The following is a 25671-nucleotide window of genomic DNA, read 5'->3' as shown; positions in this document are numbered from 1 at the left end:
CGGGAGGACGCCTTGTGCTCGTCGTGCACTGCGATGTCACGTGCCAGAACGTCGCGATGCGTAAGACACCGCCGCGCCGCCATGCCCGCCGTCTCGGAGGCTCTAATTCCAGCGCCACCGCCTGATGGAAGAAGCGTGTCGCCCAGTGTTGCACTTATGGCGGGCAAAGATTAGAGAATTGCAATCGCCATGTGACTCCGAGTCGTTGACAAAGTGCTTTCCGCGGCGGGGGCAGGGAGGCTTCTCAGGCCTTCCGCACCGATGCGGTCGGTGGAAGCGGCCATGTTGTTGTACGGAGACGGCAAGCGAGCGGGCGCGAAGCTATTTCCGCTTCCGGAACGGGCTGCCGCTTCCTTTCCCTCTCTGGGCCTGAGCGAGCTGGCAGGTCCGGGCTAAGGGCCGCCACCGAATCCGCCGCCATCCTCCGTCCGCCGCGGGAGCTCGAGCCTTCTCAGCCGCCGCCATGACGGAGCAGATGACCCTGCGTGGCACCCTCAAGGGCCACAACGGCTGGGTGACCCAGATCGCCACCACGCCGCAGTTCCCGGACATGATTCTCTCCGCCTCGCGCGGTAAGCAGCAAGGCGAGGCCAGCTCACAAGGCGGCTTGGGAAGTTGGCTGTAGGAAAGGAGCAGGAGAGAGCACTGTGCGAGGGAGCGGGGACTGAGCTGCCTCTTAGTCGACTTGGCGGGGTGGAGGTGCCCCGCTCCGGCGCGATGGGGTGCGATGCTTCCAGAGACGAGCAAAGGCCAGTGTGGCTAACTCATCTTTATGGGGGGAAAGGGCCTCATTTATAATGGGAGGCAGTTTGAGAGAGCCACCATCATCTTTGGGGAAGTTATTGTGGGTAGTAAAGTTTGGAGCATTGGAACAAACCAGATAATAGCCGGGAATCTCTCAACCTATAACAGTTCCACGTGAAAAAGCAAATGGAAATGTGTGTGTTCAGCTTCACCCCATCTGCTTTTTTTTTCTCAGTCCCGATGATTAAATCTGACATTGTCTACTGATCTTGCTTGAGGTCTGAAGACATGTCCTGCAATTATGATGGGACAGGCGAGGATTTGCTTAGAAAACAGATGGCTTCGTTTGGGTCCAGTGTATTCTTCAAAACCTTCAATTGGAAATTTGCCAGCCCAAAAATTAACAGATAGGGCCTCCAGTGCAGACACTGCACAGACCTCTCAGGCTTTGGTGAACTATTCTGTGTTTTATTACAACCCTGAAGTCAACATCCAGAGGCAAGTATAACCTAGTACTTGCAAGTGGACATAAACTGAGAATTAAGGAAGAGTGCCTCTGATCATATGCTCAACCCAGGAATTTGTGAGCAGTGCTAGAAATGAACTCACAAGTCCCTTCATACAAAAATCTATTCCTGTTTTCTGTTTCAAACAGTTCTGTGTCAGAAGCCTCGTAGGAGGGATTATTGATCTTAGGGGGGATAATGTAAGACCTTAGGCCAGCCTTCCCCAGTGTAATGTTCTTCAAATATATTGGACTTTATTGCCTGTCAGCCCCAGCCAAGATAGGAGCTGTGGTCCAGAAGGTTCAAAAAGGCTGTTGTAGGTTCTTTGCTACAGAAAAGGGTGACCAATTCGGTCAATTCGTTCAGCATCGAATGCCACACTAGGAAGAGGAGGCAAATGCTAAATTGTTAGCAGTAGGCCAGAGGCATTCCTGCAACTCTTGACAGGCTCTTGAGGTTGCTTTTCACTGGGCCTCTGCCTGTGCTTTCCTGGTCTGCACATAGAAGGCTTCAGGGGGTCAGGTTAACACTGGCATGTACAGGAGCGTATTGTTTCTCAGTCACAGGATGTCGAGGCCTTTTGCAAGACAAGAAGGAAGGCTCTGGAGTTAGATCCTGGTACAGCAGCTAAGGTGTAAAACATGGATCATAACCATGTTTGTGTACAGAATAGCTAATTGTTTTAAGAAAATTGTGATTATGATTGCAGCTCTGAGGTAGATTCAAGTGCAAGTATCTTACAGTTCTTACTGAGGTGGTAAAGCTGTGCCTGGAATATAACTCATCAGACTACAGGTGGGGATTGAATTCTGCCCCAGACAAGAATTTCCCTTTACGTAGAGAAGTAGATGGCAAGGAGGAGGGTTCTGTCTGTATCAAGATTCCCTTGTGCTTGTTTTTTGTATTAACAAATGTATTTGTGCAAGGTTTCTGCCAGGGACAAAATCATGATGAAATGTAGGTTCTTGGGCACAGTCCTCTTTCTGTCCAAGGGAGCAGGTGGTAAGACGGGAAAGCCTGCCACACAAATCGCTCTCTGAATTTCTGAGGAAATCCAGAGGAGAACTGTTTGCTATCTGCTTCTCTTGTAGACAAGACCATCATCATGTGGAAGCTGACCCGGGATGAAACCAACTATGGGATCCCTCAGCGAGCCCTGCGGGGCCACTCCCACTTCGTCAGTGATGTGGTTATCTCGTCTGATGGGCAGTTCGCCCTCTCTGGCTCTTGGGATGGCACCCTGCGTCTCTGGGACCTTACCACGTGAGTCCTGGTTGGGGAGAAGGAAATGGGGGGCACAGCGGGACTTTTGCATGGTGCCAGTTGCCTCCCCGCTAGTTTCCCACTTTCTGGACCAAGCTAATCCAGCCTACCACCCTGCAGATGTGTTGGCCTGCCTTTCCTGTAATCCTGCATGATGGGAGCCATAATTTAATGCTTCTGGAGGGGAACCACATTAGGGAAGTCTAATCCAATTTTTTCTTCCCTGTTCCATGCTGCACTCACACCACATATACTGAGATGCTTTAGAATTAAGGTTGATGTTGGCTTCCTTCTGTCCCAATGATTAGATCCGACACATCAGCTGACTCCGTTGGGGTCTGATGAAAAGTCCTGCAATTATGATGGGACACTACAGAGGAGACTAAAGAAATTGGAAGCTTGCTAGCATTGTTCCTGGGAGTAGTGGTGGGAGGGGGTGGAACTGTTTTGTCTGAAATTTTGGCTACATCCTTGCTGTGCCTGTCAACTGGTTTGAAAGGAGCATGGCTGTCAGTGTTCCCCGATGAGGGAGTCAGACATTCTCAGATCTGTTATGCCCCTTTTGTTTTCCAAAGTTCGGAGCTGGAAAGAGCCATTAAATTGCTTTGCGTGTCTGTCGGGGGCCCATTCATCAGGCAGTGATGGGTGTGAGGTCATAAGCCCTTTCTTGCCATCTTGTTATTTCTCATCCCACCAAAGCTGCATTAGTTGGTAGGATACACTTTGGTCTCCCTCCACCTCAGCGCTCCAGCTGCTGAAATTGCAGTGGGGAGCTCAGTTCCATCAGCGTGGCCCCGCTGCTTCATTCCCTGTCTTCTCCGGGGAATGAAACAGGAGAACCTTTTAGAAAGTTTTCCTTGCTCTCTTCTAGAGAGCCAAACTCAGAGCTGGTGCCATAGAAGCATTGCAGGTAGTGAAATGGCCAGGTAGGGAAAGGAGTGATCTGGCCGCCTCCTTTCCCACCTCGAACCAGAAGGCCACTCAGGTGTGTGTTCTCCTTCATAGAGGCACCACCACCCGGCGTTTTGTGGGCCATACCAAGGATGTGCTGAGTGTGGCTTTCTCCTCTGACAACCGCCAGATCGTCTCGGGCTCCAGGGACAAAACTATCAAGCTCTGGAACACACTGGGGGTCTGCAAGTACACCGTGCAGGTGAGTCCTCCCTTCCTCCCAGAAGGGAGCAACATACCGGTACAGTTTGGCAGGAGGTGGGGTGAAAGCCTCTGGTGTTATGCAAGAGATCGTTGGGTGGGCCGGGCTGCATTTTACTTCAGAAGGGAAGAAAGTGGAGTACCTTGAAATGAAAGGAACAGCATCCTTTCTTTGGTGCTCCCTTTGATGCTGTTACAGTTTAGCTGGAGGTGCCTGAGCTGCCCTGGATTTTGTAAGGCATGGAAGGAAGGCGAGGAAAAGCTCTGCCAATGTTAGCAGTGCTCTTGGGGGACCGGATAAGCCCTGGGTAGATGGCTGGGTGCCACTGCGCTAGTCCCACCTTCGTGCACAAGAAAAGCAGGCAGGGGAGCCCTGTGGTTCTTTGGAATCGGGCTTGGTGTTGTGCGTGTTCCACGGTGCAGCAGGCTGAGCCACGGCTGCCCACGCAGGGTCCAGCACATGCGTGGGTACCCAGGGCTCATCTCCAGGCACAGCCCCACGGATTCTGTGGCTAGCCACGGGCAACTCTGCCATTGACACGCAGCAGCCTCTGTGAGGAAAGCAAGGTGGCTTTGGGTCTGTTGACGGGTGGGCATGCTGGGAGCCCCCTTTATGCAAAATCAGCAGGATGACACCACAGTGTAGATTCTTCTTAGAAGCCCACCCTTCCCCAGGCCAGAGCCCTACAGATACTTTGGACTTCACTTCCCATCAGCCCCTAGCCAGCAGTCAGGAATCCTGGGAGTTGTAGTCTGAAAGCGTCTGGAGGACACCTGCCAGAGGAGGGCTGCTCCAATCTTACAGGATTCCTTAAGCAAGTGATCCACTTGAGCTTAAGCTAGCAGGCTTTTCAAAAGTGTGAGCTAAAGGACTGGGTTTGCAGAATCGCTGCAACCCACCGTAGTTTACTTAAGCCACTGTAGATTTTGGTGAGTGTCAACTGCTGTTTTGAGTGTGCAAGCTGAGGCACATGGTAGGGCTTCCTCGGTCATGGGAACCCAGGCAGTGTGGGTTTTACGAGGGTTGTGCCACTGTCATATAACCCATGGCTGGTTCTAGGGTTATCCTAGGATAAGCTTAACCCTTGCTTAACACACGCTGCCTTGGTTGTGTGAAATGCTAGTTCATAAGCAATTTGTGTTCAAAATAGCAGCTAGCACGCGATGCAAAGCCCCTCGGGTTAAGTACCCTGTGTGACTTAGCATTACATGCAAACATCCCCAAAGCGCACTCCTTTCAGGTGGCTTTTAGCAATCCTTTTGTTGCTGTTTCACCAGGCATGTACACGGCACTTTACTGAAGTTCTTACTTAGGGCAAACAAAGTGCAACCCTGAGGAACTTGCATGCTAAGCTTTGACAGGAGATTGATTGATTTTATTCATTTATTTAGGGGACTTCTATGCCGCCCCATTCGCCAAAGCCTCGGGGCGGCTCACAAACTATAAATAAATAGAATTCAATAAAACAATATAAATTAACAATATAAATTAAGTCGCCCTGGCCAAAGAATAAAATGAATAAATAATACTAACAATTAAAATAACATTTGAATAAAAAGGTCTTCGCCTGGTGCCGAAAAACAAATAACAACGGCGCCAGGCGGACCTCTCTGGGGAGCGCATTCCATGGATGACAGGAGAGGGGCAAGAGCAACGGGAGGAATGTGTGTGAATGTAGTACATGGGTGGAGTCTTGCATTTCATAGACTGTGAGGTCTGGAAGTCTAAGCTTGTAAAGAAAAAAAAAAACTTGCTTAAATGCTGATTTCTTGAAAGTGTCGTGTGTCCCCCCCCCCCCATTCATCATAAGATCGTGTGGCCATCTTGTATGGAGAATTGTCGGGTTCCCCCTGATCTTTTCCCCTTTCCCTCTCCTCCAGGATGAAAGCCACTCTGAGTGGGTGTCGTGCGTGCGCTTTTCTCCCAACAGCAGCAACCCCATCATTGTTTCCTGTGGCTGGGACAAGCTGGTCAAGGTGAGTTGAGGATCTGGCTCCACAGCCCCACGTTCCCCCCCGCCTTTGAAAAGTTCCGAGAAGTTGCAATCAGCCCAGTGAACCTTGGCACACAGAGAGCTCTTCTGCGTTTGAGGGCAAGGTGGGATGCTCTCCTCTCCCTCCGCTGACTGCGGGCTGAGCTAGGGCATGGAGCCTTCAGGGGCCCGTCGGGTCTGTGCGACAGGCACACAGAGGAAGCGCAGTTTGTGAGCCAGGGCTGGGCACCTTGTCCCCTCCTCCCCACATTTGGGCCTACAGCTCCCGTTAACCCCTTGGTTGGCTGCACTGGGTAGGACTTTCAGGAACTGTGGCCTTCCGGATGCTTTGGGCTCACAAGTTCCCTGCCCCTGCTGTAAACAGAAGGAAGTTCTGGTGGCAAGCCCTCTACCCCCAGCTCCGACAGCCTTGTGAACAGCACGGCCTCTTGTGAGCATTAGCTGGCAGTGGGGCAGGGATAGGGAGTTTTGCCGGTCTTTTTCTGTACAGGGGAGATGCATTGGAGAACTCCATCTCTGTTAACTGGCCCACATCAATCTGTAAATGCCCTTGTTCAACGCAGGGCAGTACAAATAAAGGGAAACGGATTAAGTCTTGGAGTTGCTACAGGACAACATAGTGAAAAGCTTTTCTAACAGTCCAGTTGCTTTTCACATGCATGTCCTAGTTGTGTATTTCCAGGCTTTCCTCTGTAGTTGGAAGTCACTTCTTTCCTGGCTGATTCAGGGGCCATGATGCACTGGCCAGGTGCTTGGTTCAAGGAGTCTGTTTTGGGTAGGCAAACTTCATAGAACTCGTAACCAAGACGTACTCATTTCCAAGTATTCGAAAAACGGAATTCCATACTATTGTGGCTTTCTCTACCAATATGAGGTCCGAATTGTTCTTTTAATGCAAACTATCTTGGGATGCTAGGATTCTCATTTCCAGTTGTCTGAAGCTGCTGATTTTCATGGAAGTATGATTGTGCAGATTCCTGAAGCGCGCAGTTGGCCAGGTCTCTGACCTTAAATGATCGCACACAGCCTGTGGAACCCCCAAGCATTTGTGTCACGGCTCCCTGATCTGCTTCTGTGTCCTCCAACCTGCAGGTGTGGAATTTGGCCAATTGCAAGCTGAAGACCAACCACATTGGGCACACCGGCTACCTGAACACTGTGACCGTCTCACCCGATGGCTCCCTGTGTGCTTCCGGTGGCAAGGTAAGCCTCCGGCATAACGGGGGAGCAGGGCAGGACTGCCCCTTTGTCTGCATTTCTGCTCATCTCGAGTTTTGCTCAGCTCTTCCACTCAAGGCTGCCTTGGCATTTGCTTACTGGAAAGAGAAAAAAGGTTGGGTTCATATCTTGGAGCCAGGCATAGCGTGACTCGAGACACCCATGGTTAGCGTTTTCGTGGGATGTGGAAATGATGTGGAAATGTGCCCTGTGGCACATTTGCTAAATGCGATCCTTGCTGAGGTGGAGAAATAGGAAATGCACTTTTCTACATAGCTATTACGCACAGCAGGAGAATGGTGCAGTTCCCTGAGCTCTCTTCAGAACAGAAATGCACGGCTTGGGAGTTCGACTTGAGCGTGTAGATGACAGTAAGAACGGGACATGCTCTTTAAGAGAGTGCAGTGAGAGAGTGAGAAAAAGGATACATGTGCATGCAGAATGCACATCGTTGTTGGTACTACTACATTATATTTCTGTACCATCCATAGTCGAAGCTCCCTGCATTTCAAGACACCCATCCAGATTTCAACCAGGCCTGATGCTGCTTTCCTTTCAAGATACATACATGTATCCCCAGACTAAGCAAAAGCTTCAAAAGGAGACGCTAAAAATAGGATTAGGGGAAATCTGAATTTTTTAAGTTATTTTGAAGCTTTGCAGCAAGCCATGCTGTGAGGTCTTGGCAGTTGTTCAAGAAAAAGTTCAGTAGTTCTCTGTTGGGGATACTGCACAGAGGCTGATGGCTCTGTCCACCCAGCACAAGCAAGAAGCAACAGGGTTTAGCTGGGATGGCAAGTAATAAGAGAGATTGCTGTGGACTTCATTCTAGTCTACCTGCCAGAAACAGTTCCAAGTGATCCCGGGAGTGGTGGTTTTGAGGTAGCTGATAATTTCAGTTACTGCGTGCGGTGTTTGTAACATTAATGAATCTTAGTACAAATAGCCAAAAAAGAAAGTTGCAAGAACAATTTAGGATCAGAACAAGCTTCCCAGGCAAGTTAGGAAATCCCATTTGAGGAAGGTTTGCTTGATGTGCCTTGGGGTTGAATGTCCCATCCCCTTCCCCGTAGGAGCTGTGGCTCTTCTTGGTGATGCTTGCTCCCTGCCTGTCTTAAGTCTACTGCCAAGAGATCTTGGCTCAGCTGTGATGAAACTTACGAGCGCCATCTGAATTGATTAATATGCTGATTCTCAGAGGCTGTTTCTGAGCTGCCCAAACTTCAGATGGGAGTTGTATTTCTTTGAAGGAGGGTGTCTTTTGGCAATTGAATTAGATCATTAAGTTAAATAATTAACCAGACTCCAGACTTGTTTTGTGATTTAAGCGACTAATATGCTTGCTGGACTGGGGGAAGGGACAGTGCTATGCTGTTTGAAGCTCTGCTTAAAAGGAACAGGGAGCTGCTGTGTCACGTGCTTTTGCCCTATTTTGCTGAAAATGGTGTTTTGCCTGGTGACTTCCATTCCAGGATGGCCAAGCCATGCTATGGGACTTGAACGAAGGCAAGCATCTGTACACGCTGGATGGTGGGGACATCATCAACGCCTTGTGCTTCAGCCCCAACCGCTACTGGCTATGTGCTGCCACTGGGCCCAGCATCAAGATTTGGGTGCGTTACAATTACTCTTCGTGTGCCTTTATCCCAAGAGAGTGTGAGGAGAGAGAACTGTGTTTATTCCATCTCTGAAATAAACAGATAAGACCCTCCCTGCCTGCTGGTTCACCATCTAATGGATACAGTACAAAAAGGAAAAGCACCAAGGAAGAAAGCGAGCAGTGCAGCAGGAGCCCTTGTCTAGTTGAAGGGAGTGTACAGTCTGCCTGTGTCAGTAGAGGGAATGGGAATGGGGGGAAGAAGGGAGGGAGGCAAGGAAATGCTAACAGAACAGAAGTGCAGTTAATCTGTGTTGAGGCTCAGTTATAGTTGGTGATGGGGCAGTGGCCTTTGAAATGAGCACTGTAGAAGACTGACCCGCTCATGTGATGGGGAGGATTTACTGTGATTTCTTGGGCTTGTTTGCTTTGATGAAACACACTGTGCCGTCTGACATTGCTTCCATGTGGAAACCCAGAGGCTGTTTCTGAGCCTGTTGCCCAGATGAGGTTGGAAGTACGAATGAGAATCACTGGTGTGCTGAGCAGAATGTTGGACTGGGATTCAGGAGGTGGCGATGTTGCTCGGTGGTGACTTTGGGCGGCTCGGTTGCACTCTCGCACAAAGCCTGGCTGTTGTGAGGGTAGAACAGGGAGAAGCGTGCAAGCCACCTCGGGTTCATTGCAAAAGGGGAGAAAAGGCAGGGTAGAAATGACTGGTTGGTGAAACGAGAAGCCTGTGACTTGATTGTGACCTTTCTTGTGCTCAGGACCTGGAAGGCAAGATCATTGTGGATGAGCTCAAGCAGGAGGTGATCAGCACCAGCAGCAAAGCAGAACCTCCCCAGTGCACCTCATTGGCTTGGTCTGCTGACGGACAGGTAAGAGGCGGCACGTGCAAAATCGTAGCTTCATTTGCCCAAGAAAGCAGGGTCTGCCCCCGTCTGCCCTTGGACAAGTGGTGCAGTATGGAGGCTGTGGCATATTCTCAAGGTAAAGTGCAGGGTGTTACCCTGCAGCTCCAGGTAGCAATGACAGGAGGTGTTAGTACCTGACTGCTAGGCTTCTACACCTGGACAGTGACCGACTTTGGTGGATGGAGGGATTGATGTGTTGGGATTGGCATTTTTCAGTGTTGGAAGGAAGTCTTAAATGGGCGGAGGGGCATGAGGGCAAAGCCCTCGCACTTAGTGCCTCTTCTGGGTAGGAATGTTTGTATCTTACCCCTTTTCACTTTACTCATCTCAAGTTTAAGTAGTTTCCTGTCAATTGTCACCTGCCTCTAATCCTGGGCATCTGTTAGCCTGAACAGTTGCAGGAGTGATGTGCTGAGCAGTTTTGTGTTGGGCTGAGGCAGGCAGACCACAGTTTATTAATAGGTTTCCATAGTTAGGAAGGATTTTAAAGTGGCCATTGCGTGCCTTGGTTTGCCCAAATCAGCCTTTTTTCCCCTTGCAAGTGGTGATTTCTGCTAAGTATTGATGGTGCCTTGCCAGTGTTTCACTGACTCAGTTGTTAACTTTGCTTCTCTCTTTGTCCGTTTCCCTCCCCTCCTCCCACAATCAGACTCTGTTTGCAGGCTACACAGATAATCTGGTTCGGGTCTGGCAGGTCACGATCGGGACTAGATGAAAGAGTGCTACTGACCACAGGACACACGCTTCTTACTATGTAAAAAAAATAAAATCAATAAATACCTTTTTTCTGTGTGCTGAAGGTGATTTGCTTCCTCCTTGCAAAGTGGCAGGAAGTCTGTTCAGTTGATAGAGGCTCCTAGCCATTGTAAAATGGCCCCTTCACCGGGAAAATGTGTTGGCTTCTAAAGTAATCTTACCCAGCCTGCTGCTCTTTAGACGGGTTGGAATAACAACTCCCAACATCCTTAGCTGGACTGCTGCAGGACACCAGGTTAAGAAGCCTCTCTTAAGTGACTTGGCAGTAGAACGTAATCCTGCTTATCTTGGATGAACAAAGTGGATGAATCACAACAAGCCCAGCTTGATGCTCTGGTACATATTTATATGCTCCTGCCAGAAGCCTCAGCAGTAACATTAGGGACTTGGAACTGTTGAATCCAAAAAAGAACACAGATAATGGAAAATGAGAATCGGTCTGTTCACAAGTGGCAAAATATCCAGAAAAATTTAACATTTTTATATTTATATTTTGTTCTCTAAAATAAGGGCTTGGCTTCAAATGAAGCTGAAAGGGAGAAGCACTCGGTTAATTAAAACCTTGCTCGTACTCTCCACTACAATACACACTAAAGATACACAACATCTAAGATGATTCCAAGACAATTAAGCAGAATGTAAATGGTGCTATAAAAGCCAATGTGGCATAGTGGTTAGACCAGGATTTGGGACATGTGGGTTCTAGTCCTCGGTCTTCCAGGAAGAAGCTTACTGGGCAACTTTGAGCCAGTCACTAATTCAGGGAGTATTGTGAGGATGAAATGAAGAGGATCATGTAATCTGTCTGAAAGGTAAAAGTGGGTGTACATGTAATACAAATTCAGAAAGCTTCCATTGAGAAGACAAAGTTACCCTGGTGAGAACAAAAGAGCAGGAAACCTTTGGAAAATGTTAAAACATGTATATAGACATAGATCTATGCCTAGTAGCAGGTTCTAGTTGGCGAATTGCCAGATCCTTTCAAAATGGTCCTGCAGTCTTGGCATCTAACACAGGGTTAGGTTGTTGAGATGATGGAGGGGAACATAGCTAAACACATGGGGCACCTTTGCATGACACAAAAAGTCACGATGGCGTCTTGTGCGGGGTGGCCTGCTGTGATGTCCGATCCCTGTTCTAATATTCCAGTGTGGTACATTCGGCTTTTTGAAAAAAGACACAGTGGTCAGTTACATGATTTTTCCATGGCTTCACCATGGTTTACCTGGTTATCTGGAGCCGGCATCATGAGCTCCATGGTCTCGGTATGCAGCTACCACAGAGCCCCTGGAAGGATGACAGCCACGGACACTACTGCAGCTTCCCAGCATGGGACTGAACCACAGTGTGAGTGACCAAGATGAAAACCACGCCAGCACAGAAACCGCTTGATCATCTGTCAGGCACTTCTGGGAGGAAAAAACCTTGCACAGCAGAAATAGCACACAGCTGCTTTTCCTGACACGCAGCCAGCCTGCTTGCCAGTCATTGGGTTGGATCCAGTTCCTTCTCACGGTAAATAGCACAAGCTGTAAACAAAGGCTAGCAAAGTGGCCAAGACTAGGTGACTTCTCTTCCAGCACTTCAGGATATGAAACTACCTTCAGGTGCAAGGGGTGCTGCTGTTTTGAGTCCAGCCCCCAAAATAACAGGAAACATCTTGAAATGCATCAGAAAGTGAAAAACGAGGTTAGAGGATCCTGCTGCATACCAAAACACTGCTAAGCTGAACAAGCAACAAAACGGTCAGTGAGACTTAGTACAAGTCAAAAAAGTGAAGCCTACGGGAATTAAAAATCCCCAATAAATACCGACTGGATTGGAACCAGTCGCAGTTAACTAGCGAGAGAATAGGAAATTAATAACCTATATGGGTTTCTGAGCTTCTTACACTTCATACCAATTTTCATTAGCAAGATGTTTCTACTCATCACTACAAAAAGTTTAGAGTGAGGGCCCACCTGTCATAACAGGTACCTCATTTTCATTTTGCAAGTGTAACTGGGTACAAAAGTGGCATGCTTAAAGAGAAGATTCTCCTCTGGAAACCTAGTTTGTGCATGCCACGCTGCCTTGTGTTTGTGTGGCTTTTCTACTATTGCCTATATACTACACTTTGTGCCAAAACACTCAAGGAAGGTTGAGGGGGAGGGTCAGCAAGACTAGCTCCTCCTGTGACTTCTCCTCCTGAACTGTTTCCTATAGGAATTCTGTAAACTTGAGAACGGGTGCCTAAGCTGATTTACTCTCCTCTTCCTGCTCCAGTCCCCTTTTTGTTGTGTCTTTAGAGAGGAAGCCAGAGGGCAGGGACTGTCTTGTGTGTTTTCAACTGCTCTGGGAGCCTTTGCAGTTTAAAAGCAGGATAAAACTTATATTAAATATTAAAACACACACAAGCAGGATAGAACCGTGTTGAGTGCATATTGCCCAGAGGGGAAGAGTGGAATGCTTGACTTCGCCTGCCCGTGACGTGGCTTTGGGCCGTTAGCTCTTGTGGGGGCCACTTGTTGATGAGTTCCTCCATAATTTACTTCTTTCCCTCCCCTCAGGTGTGCCAGTAACAAGTCAGACTCCTTCCAGTTCATAGCATAGAGTAACCCTGGAGTGTGGATGGCTGCATTTAAATAGAGGCAACTCTGTGATGGGCATAGTAGCAGCATCCCAGACTACACCACCCTCAGCGAGATCAGATTTCCACAATTTAATGCTTTCTAGATGCTCTGAAATACAGCTCCAGAAGTCTGTCCACTAGAGCCTGGTAGGAAACATAGATCTTCATCTACCTATCCATTTGTTTTTCGAAAGAATTTTCTGCGTATTTTTCGTTCTCACTCAGGCAAGATTTTTTATTTATTATTATTATTTTATTAGAACATTTCTATGCCGCCCCTTGCCGAAGCCTTATCTTTCCTTATTACACCCCTTTTTGCTTACAAGAGCCTCTTCATTTTATCTGAGGTAAACTAGGCTGAATCGGTGGCTAGCCCAAAGTTGTCTAGCAGAGTGGCTTTCAACCTTTCCGCAGCAGGGGACCAGGAAAACCACCTCAGGAACTGCTGAGGCAGAAACAAAAAGCACCATACACACAATACAGAATTTTGTGTATTAGTTTCCAAACATAATGCCAAAAAATGAACGTTCTCCAAAACAACCGGAAACCGAGCAACACAAACTGCCAACAAAAGAACAAGATACCGAAATGGGCATGGCGTGGTACCCAGCTGGTTCTCACCAAGTTGGTGTCTCCCCACCAGCCCCCGCTGCCCCAGTGGCACCAGCACCCCCCCCCCATGAACACCCTGCCAACTGAGGAAGAGGTGGTGGAGCACAGGCAGCCCCTGTGCCAGTCTGCGGCAAGCAGGATGCCCCCACCCCCGACCTGTGGGAAAATCTCCCTTGCACTGGTGCCGGTCCACAGACTGGTGGCTGAAAACCACTCCTCTAGTGAGCTTCCTGGCAGAGTGGGAACTAGAACCAGTTTCCCAAAACCTGGTCTACCCCGTGCAGCACACTGGCTCTTATACTGCCCTTCACCTGTCTTCTATCTTTGATGTCTTCTTAGAAGTGGTACAACTTGAAAAGGCAGTATTTTAAGGTGAGCCTGTCGCTGAATCTTGAGCAAGCCACTGCAGAGTTTCCTTTTCGAACAGGCCTTAGCAGCTGCCTCCCCCTTCGCAAGATTCTGCTTGGAAAAAACAATCTTCTTTACAGAATGGTCCTGGCATGAGGGGGGGAGGAGATCGTCTCCAGCAGCTCCCTCTCCCCACCACCCTCGCTCTCGCCAGTCCAGAGGGACTCTGAAGCCTCTAGGCATGAACACAGCAGGATAGGGTACCATCTACAAAGACCATCCTGGCCCATTCTGCCAGCGGTATCTCACCAGTGAATGAGAAGCCAATGGTGCGGGAGATATATGCAGCTCCGACCCACTAGGTATCAACATTCACTGTCAGCTGCTTGCAGGACACGTTTTAAAGGAATGCTGCCATTTTGGTCGGCGGCACTTGCAGAAACCTGTTCCTCCTGTCAGGTCATCTGTTTCGCAGGAAACGGCGAGGGACTTCCTCTCCTACCCCTTCCAGTATGATTGGTATGAGGCCCCGGACTAGGCCTGGGAGGCCACAGCTGGGAAAAGGCACCTGGGAAAGGGATGTGGCTTCATGGCAGAGCAGCTCGTTTCTCACACATGGGTGGTCTCAGCTCCTGTTGCTGGCATTTCCAAATAAAACCGAGAAGAACATTGGCGATACTGAACCAGGCTGACTTGTTGGCTGATTCAGCGTGAAGCTCCTCCCTTCAGGGGCACCAGCTCCATCTTGAGTCTCCCCCTCTACCCATTTTCAACATTAGGACAAATCATAGAAGCAAGACAACTTGTACAATTGTTTATGTATTTATTTCTCTCAACATTTCCCAAAAAACTAGATCTCCATTTTAAGTCTTTTTTTTTTCTTTTTTAGCGAAAAATAGTTCAAAAGGAGCTCTGTAATGCCAAAAGGAATCAGAAAAAACATATACAGCTGGCACAACTAAAGCCTCCAGTGGTCTGCAGGACAAAGAGGATTCCACACTGCAAGTCTGTGGAGTGACGGGGAAGCTAGTTAAAATAAGTTAGCTACAGCAGGGGTTGTGGGCAGGGCAGTGGGGACGCCGAGCAATCGCCACAGCTCTGGGGTTGGGGTTACACTCGTCTCTGGAGCCAGGGCCCTCCAACGAGCACAGACGCATCTGCATGTGTCATTAATTAACAGTATTAATAAAGATCTCCTGCTCCAGGAAAAATGGGTGGGGTCAACATCAAGATATGAGAGACAAACAGGATGAGACATTACATCAAACCACATTCATGAAGCAGTGGGACCGAACTGGCGGGCTGGATCATTTTCTTAAAATCGGACATTAATAAAGAGCAAAAAGGAGATCAGAAAAAAGACATCGGGGTGACCGAAGAAGCTTCTATCTGGAAACCAGGTAAGATGCTTGCATAAAGTTGCATTCAGATGTAGGCAGCACCATGAAGTTTTCAGAGGGCTGCAGGAAGAACATCAGTCTTGGGGAAAGACAGAAACAAGTTTTACAGCATGGATTGGATCCTTCTCCACGGACATGTTGGGACCACTTATCCTGTTTGGGCATCAACATTCAAAGAAGACAGCCAGGCACTCGCAGGTCAAGTGCCTGGCTTAAGAAGATCCAGGTGGCTTTGGAATGTCAAAGACTAACCCTGGGCAGCTCTGTCCCAGTCCCTGTGCTATCACAGATCCCACCAAGCAGAGAGCCAGAGAACCACAGGCTGAATCAGCTTCAATTCACACCCTTTCTGAATTAAGAAAGGGCAGGTACTCAAAAGATCCTCAAGCAGAGGGAGAAAGAGTGATTTAGTCAACTGCCAAAAGTGGGGGGAGCATAAATTATTCTTGTTAGGGTGGATCTGAGCCAATAAAGAAAATTAGATCTGGTCAAGTACCATACAAAGACAACTGTGCAATGATTGGTACATAAAAGGGGAGAATCCCTGCCAGGATAATTTCACAGAGAGAGAGAAATCGGGAATCCAAAGTCCAAGAGTTATGAGGATTAGGGATCTCTCATTGAAGATGATCAACTGGGACAAGAGGACTTGTGGGACCCTCATGGGGAAGAAAATCCAGCTACGTGCAAGGGCAAAACCAGGGCTGGTTTCAGTTGCAGATTTTGATGCGGGTCCCCTTGGAGAGGATGCGGAAGAAAGGGAAGATGCGCTCACGGAATGAGGCATTGAAGGTGTGGATGTGGGCCATGCTCTCTGCGTTGTAGAAGCCCAGCTGGCCCCGCTCATAGTCCAGGTAGACGCAGAACCGACGGACCTTCTCGGCGGGAGAGAGGGACGTCTGCTCAGTGGGGGTCAGGGCCTGGTACTTCTTGCCATTAGTCCCCACGCACCAGATCTCCCGCTTCTGGTGGGGGCCTCCACTGGACCTCTCCTTGCGCCGGGCTGATTCACGGGCTGCACCCACGGCCCACCCCCGCCGGCCACCCACTTCCACCTCCCAGTAGTGGCGGCCATAGGTGAACCCTTGCAAGGCCAGCACACAGTAGTCGGAGTCAAAGCGCTTGGGGTTCTCGGGCAGGTCCCGCCAGCGCTCTCCCAGCCGGACGCTGCGGCAGTCTGAGGAAAGGGTGAGCCGCGGATGGGCCGTCTCTGGGTCCAGGGTCAAATCAGCTGCAGGTGAGAGGAGAAGCACATGAAAACCCACGTTAAAGGCTGTGTATTTATTCCAGGAGGAGACAACGTGGGGTGAACATGGAGGTTTTCAGATTCACAGCAGCACACATGAAAATACATTTTCTGCTTAGCTCAGAACAAGGTGGTCCAGGTGGGGATTCTCTTGGGCAGAGATTCCTAGGCACGCCTCACCCGCTTAGCATTCCTCAAGGGCCCGCATTCCTGACTACAGGAACTGCTGACCCTGCTTTTGCATCTTTTCCTTCCTCTTCAGCTAGACAAATGTACAGCTGCCATGTATAACCACATTAAGCATATGAATGGTTTAGTGTACAAAGTAACCATGTGGCCTCATGCAAGAAACAGCAGTTCCAGGTATAGCTCACATCCATCCATCTAATGCACATTAGCGGCTGTCAGGACTTAGCCCGGACACCACTGCTTCAACATTAACCCTTCCTGCCTTCAGTCTTTCTGTAGGCATCTGATCCGAGTTTTGTTTGGAAGAATGCAGGATCGCGACCCCCATGTACAACAGAACAGATTTTTTAATGAGCAGGACGACATCAGGAAAATGTGCTGGCTCTTTAAACTATGGAATCACGTTGTTTACATGCAGATGGAAGAGGAACAAGCAGACATCCTTGTACAGCTGTCCATCTGTAGTTCATTAGTGACGACAGAACCGGGAACTCTGATTCATTTCTTCCCAGAGTAGCCAGAGACATAAACCAAGAACAAACCATGGCTCAGGAGTCTGGTTTGTGCAGGGAGAAACATGCCTGAGTTCCTGATTCAGACATCACAGACAAAATCCATGGACAGAACGATGGATGGATGTACACGTGGCGGCTCTGGCTAACAGCTGGTGCCTAGAGGACGGAGCAAACCAGCAGCAGATGACAAGTCAGGAAGCTTCAGAGCGCTGGGAGCACTCTGCACGCGTTCTCCGTACCCAAGCCCCAGTAACAGGGGCCAGGGGTCCTTATGCAGCCATTGCTGTGGTAGGGCTGAGGCTTGCAGAGGCACCCCTTGCCTCAGCCCGTCAGGGCAGCTCGTGGCACAGGTAACGCTCGCTGACTCTCCTCTCAGCCAGGCCGCTACATTGCCCCCGCAAGAGGGGTTCTGCATTGTGAACTTGGTGCCCTTATGCTTGAACTGCATCAGCTCTCCTCCCCACACCTGGCCCTCCAGCCAGCACTGCCTTTGCCTCTCCTTCTCACTCAGACACCCCCCCCCACTTTCTGCACAACATCACGCCTAGAATGACCCTCTTGTCCCTCCATCAGACCTTTCCACCCTTCCACATTTGCTTCTTTACTGCAGCCTCCCCATAACCTCCTTAGACCAGGTCTCTCACTCCCTGCCCCACCCAAACCTCTCAGTGTCAATGACCAGCCCCACCTCCTCCCCATCCAAAGTCAGGTCCAGCTAATAGTTTTAGGCCCTCTGGGCAAGGACTAGAACACACTGAGAAGCGCTAGTCATTTTCTGAATTTCATGATGCTGTTGCACAGAGAAGATTTCTAGCCTTCAGAGACCACAGGACAGATGGCAGCACCACATTCTGCAATGGCATCCCTAACCTGCAGCATCAGGAGGAAGGGAGCCAGACCCCGCCCCCCTTACCTTGAGGAGCTTTGCAGAAGACCTTCTCCATCTTCCTCATTAAGACGTCTATAAGGAAGTAGTTTCGGTATTTCTTTCCTGTATCCACTGACACCATTTCTGGGTCCTGGAACTTAATATTCTCACACCTGGCAAGGTGATCATGTAAAAAACCCACATGTAAGGAATGGAAATGGCAACAAGGAGAGGAAAACACAAGACAATGATACAGGAAACTATTCCAAACTCAGTTCTTCCAGTCTCCTCTCTAGTGCTACTACATTTAGATTGGCTTACTGTGAAAAAAGTTTGAAGCAGAAAGCAGTTTTACAGTGCAGCAGATAGACTCCATTCTGGCAAACATTACAATTCTATTTGCACTTTACTGATTTCATGATGGTTCCATTTCACAGCAGCTAAAAATAATAAATTATACACTAACATTTTTCCATGAAAGAACTTAAGGGTATGAAGGATTCCCAGGATGGATGCTTGGTGAAAAAAATAAAAAAAACTTCAGTTTATATAATGCTAAGCAAGCTAAAATTACCTTAAAGTTTAGTGCAACTTCCTTTGAGAAAGCAGTACTGTGGTATTTATTGGTTCTCTGGAATATCAGATCTTTATCACCCATAGAACTTATTTAAAGGAGTCTGTTGCAAACGACAATGTCACAAGGACACTTTCCAAAGGTACCCATGCTACCCACAAAGCACAAAATCAGTGAGAAATTTAAAACAAAAGCAGTATAAGAAATTCAACCAACCTGACTAAAGTGCCTTTGAAATCCTATAAGGAAGAAGAAGAATAGATTAAAAAGGCAAGCAATGTGGGAACAACAAAAGAAAATGTAAACATTCACAGCCTCTTTTAAGAAATATTAATCCGACTAAGAGGACTGGACACAGGATTATATGCCCGTGGAGGTTGTAAAATCTACTAAATTAGAATTTACGTATCTCTAGCATTACTGTTTCCCATTCATATCTAGGACAGGGGTCAGGGGAAATAAGTCTTCGACATCAGTCTTTCCAAGGCAACCTCATCACACGAAACTAGCCAGGCAGCTCTTTGGAGACTGACAAGTCCTAGAAGGGACACTGGCTTTTTAAAAGACCCCAAAGGTTAGAGACTCACATCTGAAGCCCCTACACCACTTATAAACCAGTGCCACAATTCCTGGTCAGACGCTATCCCAAACCCGGGCAAACAGGGAAGGCACCTTGAGCAGCTGCAAGCCATCCTGTTTGCTCTTGTCTTCAGCCTCGGCGATGAGGCGGCTGAGCGCGGCCCCTTGATCCTCAAGATGGGTGACGTTGCTGCTCTGGTTGGCCAGCAGCACCTCATAGCGATCCTCCAGCTGGTGCAGCAGCAACGCCTGCTCCCCAACGAGGAACTGGTGGAGCCGCTCAAAGTCTGACTCAAACTCTTTCATGTCCAGCTTCATCTTGTTCTGTGGAAGGTAGAAGACAGCCAGGAAGGCAAGGCTGAGAGCGGCTGCAGCAGAGGTCTGAGACTGCGCCAGCTCATGGCAAGGCAGAGCAATACTGCACGTGGCCTTCTTGAGCAGGTATTAGGATCTGTCGGTATGGGCATCAGTGCTCATTGTAAATATAGGGATCCTGTATTCTCCACTGAAACCAAGCAATTAGGGCCACAGCGTCCAACTGTTAGCCAATTAACATTTTGATCAACTAAACGTTAAAGCGTTGTCAATACAACAGCCAAGAAAGACAAACGGGACAGGGACACCTTAAGAAAGGCATTTACAAGCTGCCCAGAGAACCTTTAGGTTATGAGAGCGGCATAAAAATGGAAATAAATAAATCCCCTTTTTCTCCCACACATAAGGACATGCCTTTTCCTAGAGGTCAACCAGAAGAAAGGAGTTCATCCTGTATGAAGCAAGGACCTTTTCCCTGTTATTCCACTCCCCTACTGCTACCTATTCCAGGGCAACTTGTTTCTGAATATTTGAGCTTTTCTTTTAGCAGATCAAACCTGTAAGATTCCTAGCAGGTGCAATTAAAATAAGGTATACTTTTGTTTCAGAGTTCTAACTTCTGCAGGTTCTGAGAGAATATGTATAATGAATTATCCAATAATTTTGGTATTGCTATCTAATATAAATTATGGAATGTATTAAGTTTATTTTAACTATGTACATGTTATCTGTTTTTATTTAAATATATATTTTAACACATATTTTATATGCTATGGCTAATACAAATAAAGATTGACTTGACTTGCCCCTTCAGAAGTCTTGCTTTAGCTGAACATAACTTTAGGATGCAATCCTATGCAATTTTAGAAAGAAATAAGTCCAGTGGCTGGAGGAAATGCTAAAAATTGGAGAACTTATTTCTGTCAACTGGACAATATGCCTAAAGATTACAAATTTACATGTTACAGTGAGAAAGCTCCATAGTCAACAAAAACAATATAATATGTAGATCTGACCTATTTCATTCCATCATTTATTGGTAGTTTTTCCCTGAGCCAGAATATGAAAGGTTGTTGTAAGGCTACCACTGGGTAGGCAATGAAGGGAAAATTAAAACAGAAAACTATTGTGTTTGAACTGAAACATCTACACCAGTTCCAGTCCCTTTGATTCCACCCACTATTAAGATTAACAGCTAGTACCTGGAGGTGTTCCCATGGTGCCTTCATGCACATGAATCTTACAATCCTTGACGTTAGCAGAAACAGCTTGGTGTCTCCCGTGAGCCACTCCCCACAGAATACAAGTAAGAGAGGCCTGTTTAGCGAGCACAGAGTTTGCCTATAGTGCAGATCAAGACCCAGGTGTGTCAGTTAGGAATCCGGGTTTTCCACCACTGGGAACCCAGTCTCAAGTCATATCCCCAAAGACAATATTCTTGTGAAAGATGTTACATGTGCCTCAGGCCAAAAAAAAGAGACTCTTACACCTTTTCCTCAAGGATTCATCTGCTCAAATGAACAACACACCAAATACAAGGTGGTCAGCTATCAAACAAGAGACTGACTGGTCCAAATTGTAGATAGAGAAATAAGGGATACTTGGCATATACCTTGAGATCTGCTATCTTCTCCTCTTCACTTGATTTCTGCTTCATAACAGTCTCCAGTTTCTTCTTGAGAGGATCCAAGTGACCCTGGAGTTTGGCCTTAAAACAAAAATCAGCTTAACAGAACAGTTCATTTTGAAGAAACAACCATGAAAGCTGTTGTAGCATTTCAATTAGGAAAGCACAGCATGTAGGATAAAAATGCAACTAAGTGCTATTATAATCGTCAGGACTCCCCCCCACACCCTGGATTATAAGCAGTAAGAACTTGGGTAGAATCTTTTTTACTTCATACAAATCCCTTTTGGGGGAAGTTGCATCATGCCTCTGCTTCCTGGCCACCAAGTGTCACATTTGAATACAACTAGTATAAATAGATTTCATACGCAGACCATAAATTGCACCAGCTTCTGAAAAATCTTGAATCTCTCACCTTATGTATGAAGTGAGAACCCATTTTTTCTATAATTGAGGGAGAGGGAATACCCCAAAGAGTTTATTTTGCATGTTTGCTAAAGAACAGGAAACCAGAGAGCATCCATTAGAAAGCCTCCTGGCCTATCTTTCAGGCTCATATTGATCTACATGCACGCACACATGCATAAAGATGTATCATCTTTCAGAAGACTTAAAAAAAATCTGATTTACAAAATTCTAAACTTTATAAGTGTTGGACTACCCTCGCTGAGTGTCTGGGTTCTAGCCCCCACTTAGCCCACTATTATTATTCTCATTTCTATACCACCCCACAGCCAAAGCTCTCTCAGTAGTTCAAAACAGTCCAGCAAAAGGACAGCCATGAAACTCACTGGGTGACTGGGCCAATCACTGATTCTCAGCCTCACCTCCCCCACGGGGATGTTTTTGTGAGGATAAAATGGAGCTATGTAAGCTGCCTTGGGTTCTTCCCAAGCAGAAAAAAGGCTGGATAGAAGTACAATATAATAATAATAATAATAATCCCTTAAGCATTTAATGGTTACACACACACACACCTCCCAAACACAACACAAGTATTAAGTGCAAGCAGAATATGCATCCCTAATCTGCAAAGAAATGGAACACAGAATTCCATACATTCTTAGCACAGGTTTTCTTGAAAATATAACTGATCTTCTGGAAGAAAATGCAAAGAAAATGCTTCAGAGATGGTTGGAAGTTTAACAAGGGAGCACATATACCCTGCTATTGCTTTTTGTTGACTCCAAAATGCTAATGATTAATATATGAAGCTGCCTCACATGTCACAACCAAGCCCAGTAGGATCTACTGATCTGAGTGGCAGAGGTTCTCCAAGATCTCAAGCAGAAATCTTACCTCTCATGAGATCATACCTTTCAAATCCTTTAACTGGAGATGTTGGAGTTTGAATCCAGGACCTTTTGCAAGCAAACCATGAGCTCCACCACTAGGCTATTCTCCTAACCCCACACATTTGTCAATATTACAAGCACAGACCATAGTTACTTTTATAACCAAGACAGACATACTATGGGCTCCTATAGACAAGATTAAAACCCAACATTCATATTGCTTCATCTGATGACATACCTTGTATTCTTGCACAACTTCTCCCAAGGGCAAAACACTATGGTGTTTATGGGTTCGTGATTCCCTGCATACCACACAGATGGGCTCCTCATCCGTCTCACAGAAAAGCTTGAGGGGCTCCTGATGTTTCTCACACAGGGTGCGCTCAACACATGGAGTCTGACCTGCTGCTAAAGCAGATGGTGCTCCACAGGACTCCCCTGCTGCAGCTAATTCGACAGCCTCAGTTGATGCTGTCACAGACTTGTAGGGCTGCGGATGCAACTGTTGGATGATCTGCACCATATTTGCCAGCTGGAGGTTGGGGCGGAAATTGCGGTGGGGGAAAGTTTTGCGACACTGTGGGCAAGTAAAAGGATGGCGCTGTGGAGGATTAGGTGGGGTTGCCGGCACAGTATACTCTACCTCTTCCTCTGGTTCATCTTCCTCATCCATGACTTCTTCCTCATCATCATAATTATCAAAGAATAATTCACTCCCCATGGCATCATCCCACATCTCATCTGAACCAGGGTCCTGGTCCCAGTACTCTCTGTCATCTTCCTCATCCCACACATCATCTTCATCATCATACTCATCCCTGGACACGTCCTCGCCTTCTTCCCCCATGTCTCCATCCTCCAAGAACTCATCATCCAGATCATCATCATCTTCATCATCCCCATCTTCCTCAAGTCCCAATTCATCTAGCCCTCCGTCATCAACAGCCCCCTCAGAGTCTGGCCCATACCCTCCATCCGAGCCAGATGCTCCCACATCATCTTCTCCTTCACCCTGACTTTCTTCCGAGCCCCACAGCTGGGTGATGCAGACACGGCAGAAATTGTGACCACAACCAATGGACACCGGGTCTACGAAGTAGTCCAGGCAGATAGCACAGACAGCCTCCTCGCGTAGGGTCGTCACGGGGTTCAGGAGGCCCCCATGGCCACCGCCTGCTGCTGCCATGGGATCCCGAATTCCTTCCGAGCAAGCTCCGACGCCTCCCTCGCTGAAAGCGGCCCCTCAAGGAGCCCCTTCCTTCCCGAACAGGTCGCCTCTCTCTGCCCTGCTAGGACGGCCGAGCTCCCTCCTTCCTCCTCCGCACGACCCCTCGGCCAGTCCAGGGACCCTCGAGAGGAAGGGATGGAGCACTTACCGGCCTTCTGCCGGCGGAGGTGCTTTCCTGCACTTCCCTATAGCTGCTTTCCTCGTCCCTGCCTTCCCAGCCGGCGGCCCAGGTCCGCCAGCCCCCTCCTGCCCTGGCGGACTCGCTCTCCCCCGCGGGGCAACAGCAGCCTCGAGTACCCAAACGGAACGTCCCCCGACCCAACTCCCACCGCCAAAGTAGCCACACAGGCGCTCTACCACTCTCCGCACCTGCGACTCTATTGTGGTTAAGAACGGCTTCGGACCGGAACTGAGGGGGGAATGCTAGGCGCCTCCAGCTGCTCGCCTCTATGGTCCGAGGGCGACCGGCCGAGGGGGCTCGGGAACGCCCCGGGCCGTTGGAACCTCGAGCGCAGCTCTGCGGTCCGGGGCTGCGGGCGAGGCCGGCAGCACATATTTTAAACAGGCCTCGCGTACAGAACGGGCGGCTCTCGAGCCGCAAACAACAAGCGTTAATAACGCCACCACCATTCACGTCGCTATGGTCTCTAACAAGGAAACTTGCCGGAAATGCACCGGAAGGCTGAAAGACGCTCTGCATTTATCTTTGTCTCTATGGTTCCCGAGATGCCAGGTCCAGGCTAGAGCGTCTTCATGGAGATAGAAGACGCCTTTTATATAATTATGGTCGTGCCCTGGAAGTATCGTTTCATTTGTCCTACGCTGCGCTTCCCCTCCCTCCTGCTGCTCTCTTCCCAGTTGCGGATTTTAAAGATGGCATTAACTAGGGGAGAGACCCGTCAATGTCTTGCTTAAGAAACTGTTTAATCCGGATGTTTAAATATTATTGCTTAAAATAAATTATTGTTTATTCTTCAACTACACCCCCCTCAAAGCAACAACCCACACCCTCCTTAAAGATGTAATATGTGGTAGGAAGGAAGAGGACAACGGAAAGGAGGGGAAAACATGGACTGTGGGAACAGGAGAGGGAGATGGGTATATAGAGAACCGTTTTCTTTTTATATCTCAGAACGCTTTGTTGTTTTTCAAGCAATGAACCAAGAAGCAAGTTACAATTATTATGGTGTTTGTGATGCAATAGTATTAATGTGGTTGCCTTAGATTATTTATGGAGGACGTATTATTATCTGTAAACATTTATAGTTAGGACAGAAAGGGAATATGTGAAACCATCTCTAACCATCTGCCAGTGATGCATCCTTTGGCACAGTAAAAGTGAACAAATGTAAGAACATCAGAATAGAGACCATCTAGTCCACAATTCTGTTCAAACAGTGGCTCATGTGTAACCTACAAGCAGGTCATGAGTGCAGTGATGCCCTCCTGCCCAAGTCCCCAACAACTGGGATACTTTGCTTCTACAGAAGATAGCATAGAGCAATTAGTACTGGTAATCTTCTCCATAAAATTTGTCCAGTTCTGTTTGAAGCCACTCAGATTGTCACCATGACTCTATCACATGGAAGTGAATTCCACAGTTTAACTTCACTGTGTGAAGAAGTACTCCTATGGATCTGACCTGAATCTCCCACCAATAAAATTCAGCACTTAGCCCTGCATTGTAGTACTGTAGGAGAGGAAGGAAATGTCTCCCTTTCCACTTTCTTCACACTAGGCAAAATTCTGTACACCCCTCTTATGTCTCTACTACTCACCATTTTTCTAAGCTAAGCAATCTCAGCTGTTCGTACCATTTCCACATAGCAGAGTTGCTCCAAACCCTTGAGCATTTTAGTTGCCCTTTGCTGCACTTTTTCAGATGCAAAGACCAGAACTGTGCACACTATTCTACCTGCAGCTGCGCCATAGATTTGTATAAAGGCAATATAACATTGGCAAGTTTATTTTCAGTGCCTTTCCAAATTATGCCTAACATGGAGTTTGTCTTTTTTACAACCATTTGGGATTGATTTATTTGCCCCAGATGTGCATCTTTTACACTTACTAACACTGATTTTAGCCACAAGATTCAAGACATTTTGCTGCAACAGACT

At 47.8% G+C, this 25671-nt stretch overlaps 2 protein-coding genes across 2 annotated transcripts; one reads left to right on the top strand and one right to left on the bottom strand.

The window, feature by feature from the left end:
* Positions 1-337: 337 nt before the first annotated feature.
* On the top strand, positions 338-10175 carry RACK1 (receptor for activated C kinase 1). The gene is made up of 8 exons (XM_044452045.1): positions 338-572; positions 2342-2513; positions 3519-3666; positions 5547-5642; positions 6752-6862; positions 8350-8490; positions 9245-9355; positions 10041-10175. The coding sequence occupies exons 1-8, from the start codon at positions 464-466 to the stop codon at positions 10104-10106; spliced, it is 954 nt and encodes a 317-aa protein (XP_044307980.1). The 5' UTR covers positions 338-463; the 3' UTR covers positions 10107-10175.
* Positions 10176-14524: 4349 nt separating this feature from the next.
* TRIM41 (tripartite motif containing 41) lies at positions 14525-23915 on the bottom strand. Its single transcript, XM_044452032.1, has 6 exons — positions 22565-23915; positions 21017-21112; positions 19183-19413; positions 18727-18749; positions 17982-18109; positions 14525-16349 (listed from the first exon to the last, which is right to left on the bottom strand). Exons 1-6 carry the CDS (start codon positions 23510-23512, stop codon positions 15829-15831), a joined length of 1947 nt encoding a protein of 648 aa, XP_044307967.1. The 5' UTR covers positions 23513-23915; the 3' UTR covers positions 14525-15828.
* Positions 23916-25671: the final 1756 nt, after the last annotated feature.

Source organism: Varanus komodoensis, unplaced genomic scaffold (assembly GCF_004798865.1).
Source record: "Varanus komodoensis strain SLA01 unplaced genomic scaffold, ASM479886v1 scaffold6_4, whole genome shotgun sequence".
Classification (NCBI taxonomy): Eukaryota; Metazoa; Chordata; class Lepidosauria; order Squamata; family Varanidae; genus Varanus; species Varanus komodoensis.
The sequence above is the reverse complement of the archived record's forward strand: the minus strand, read 5'-3'. Positions and strand labels throughout refer to the sequence as shown.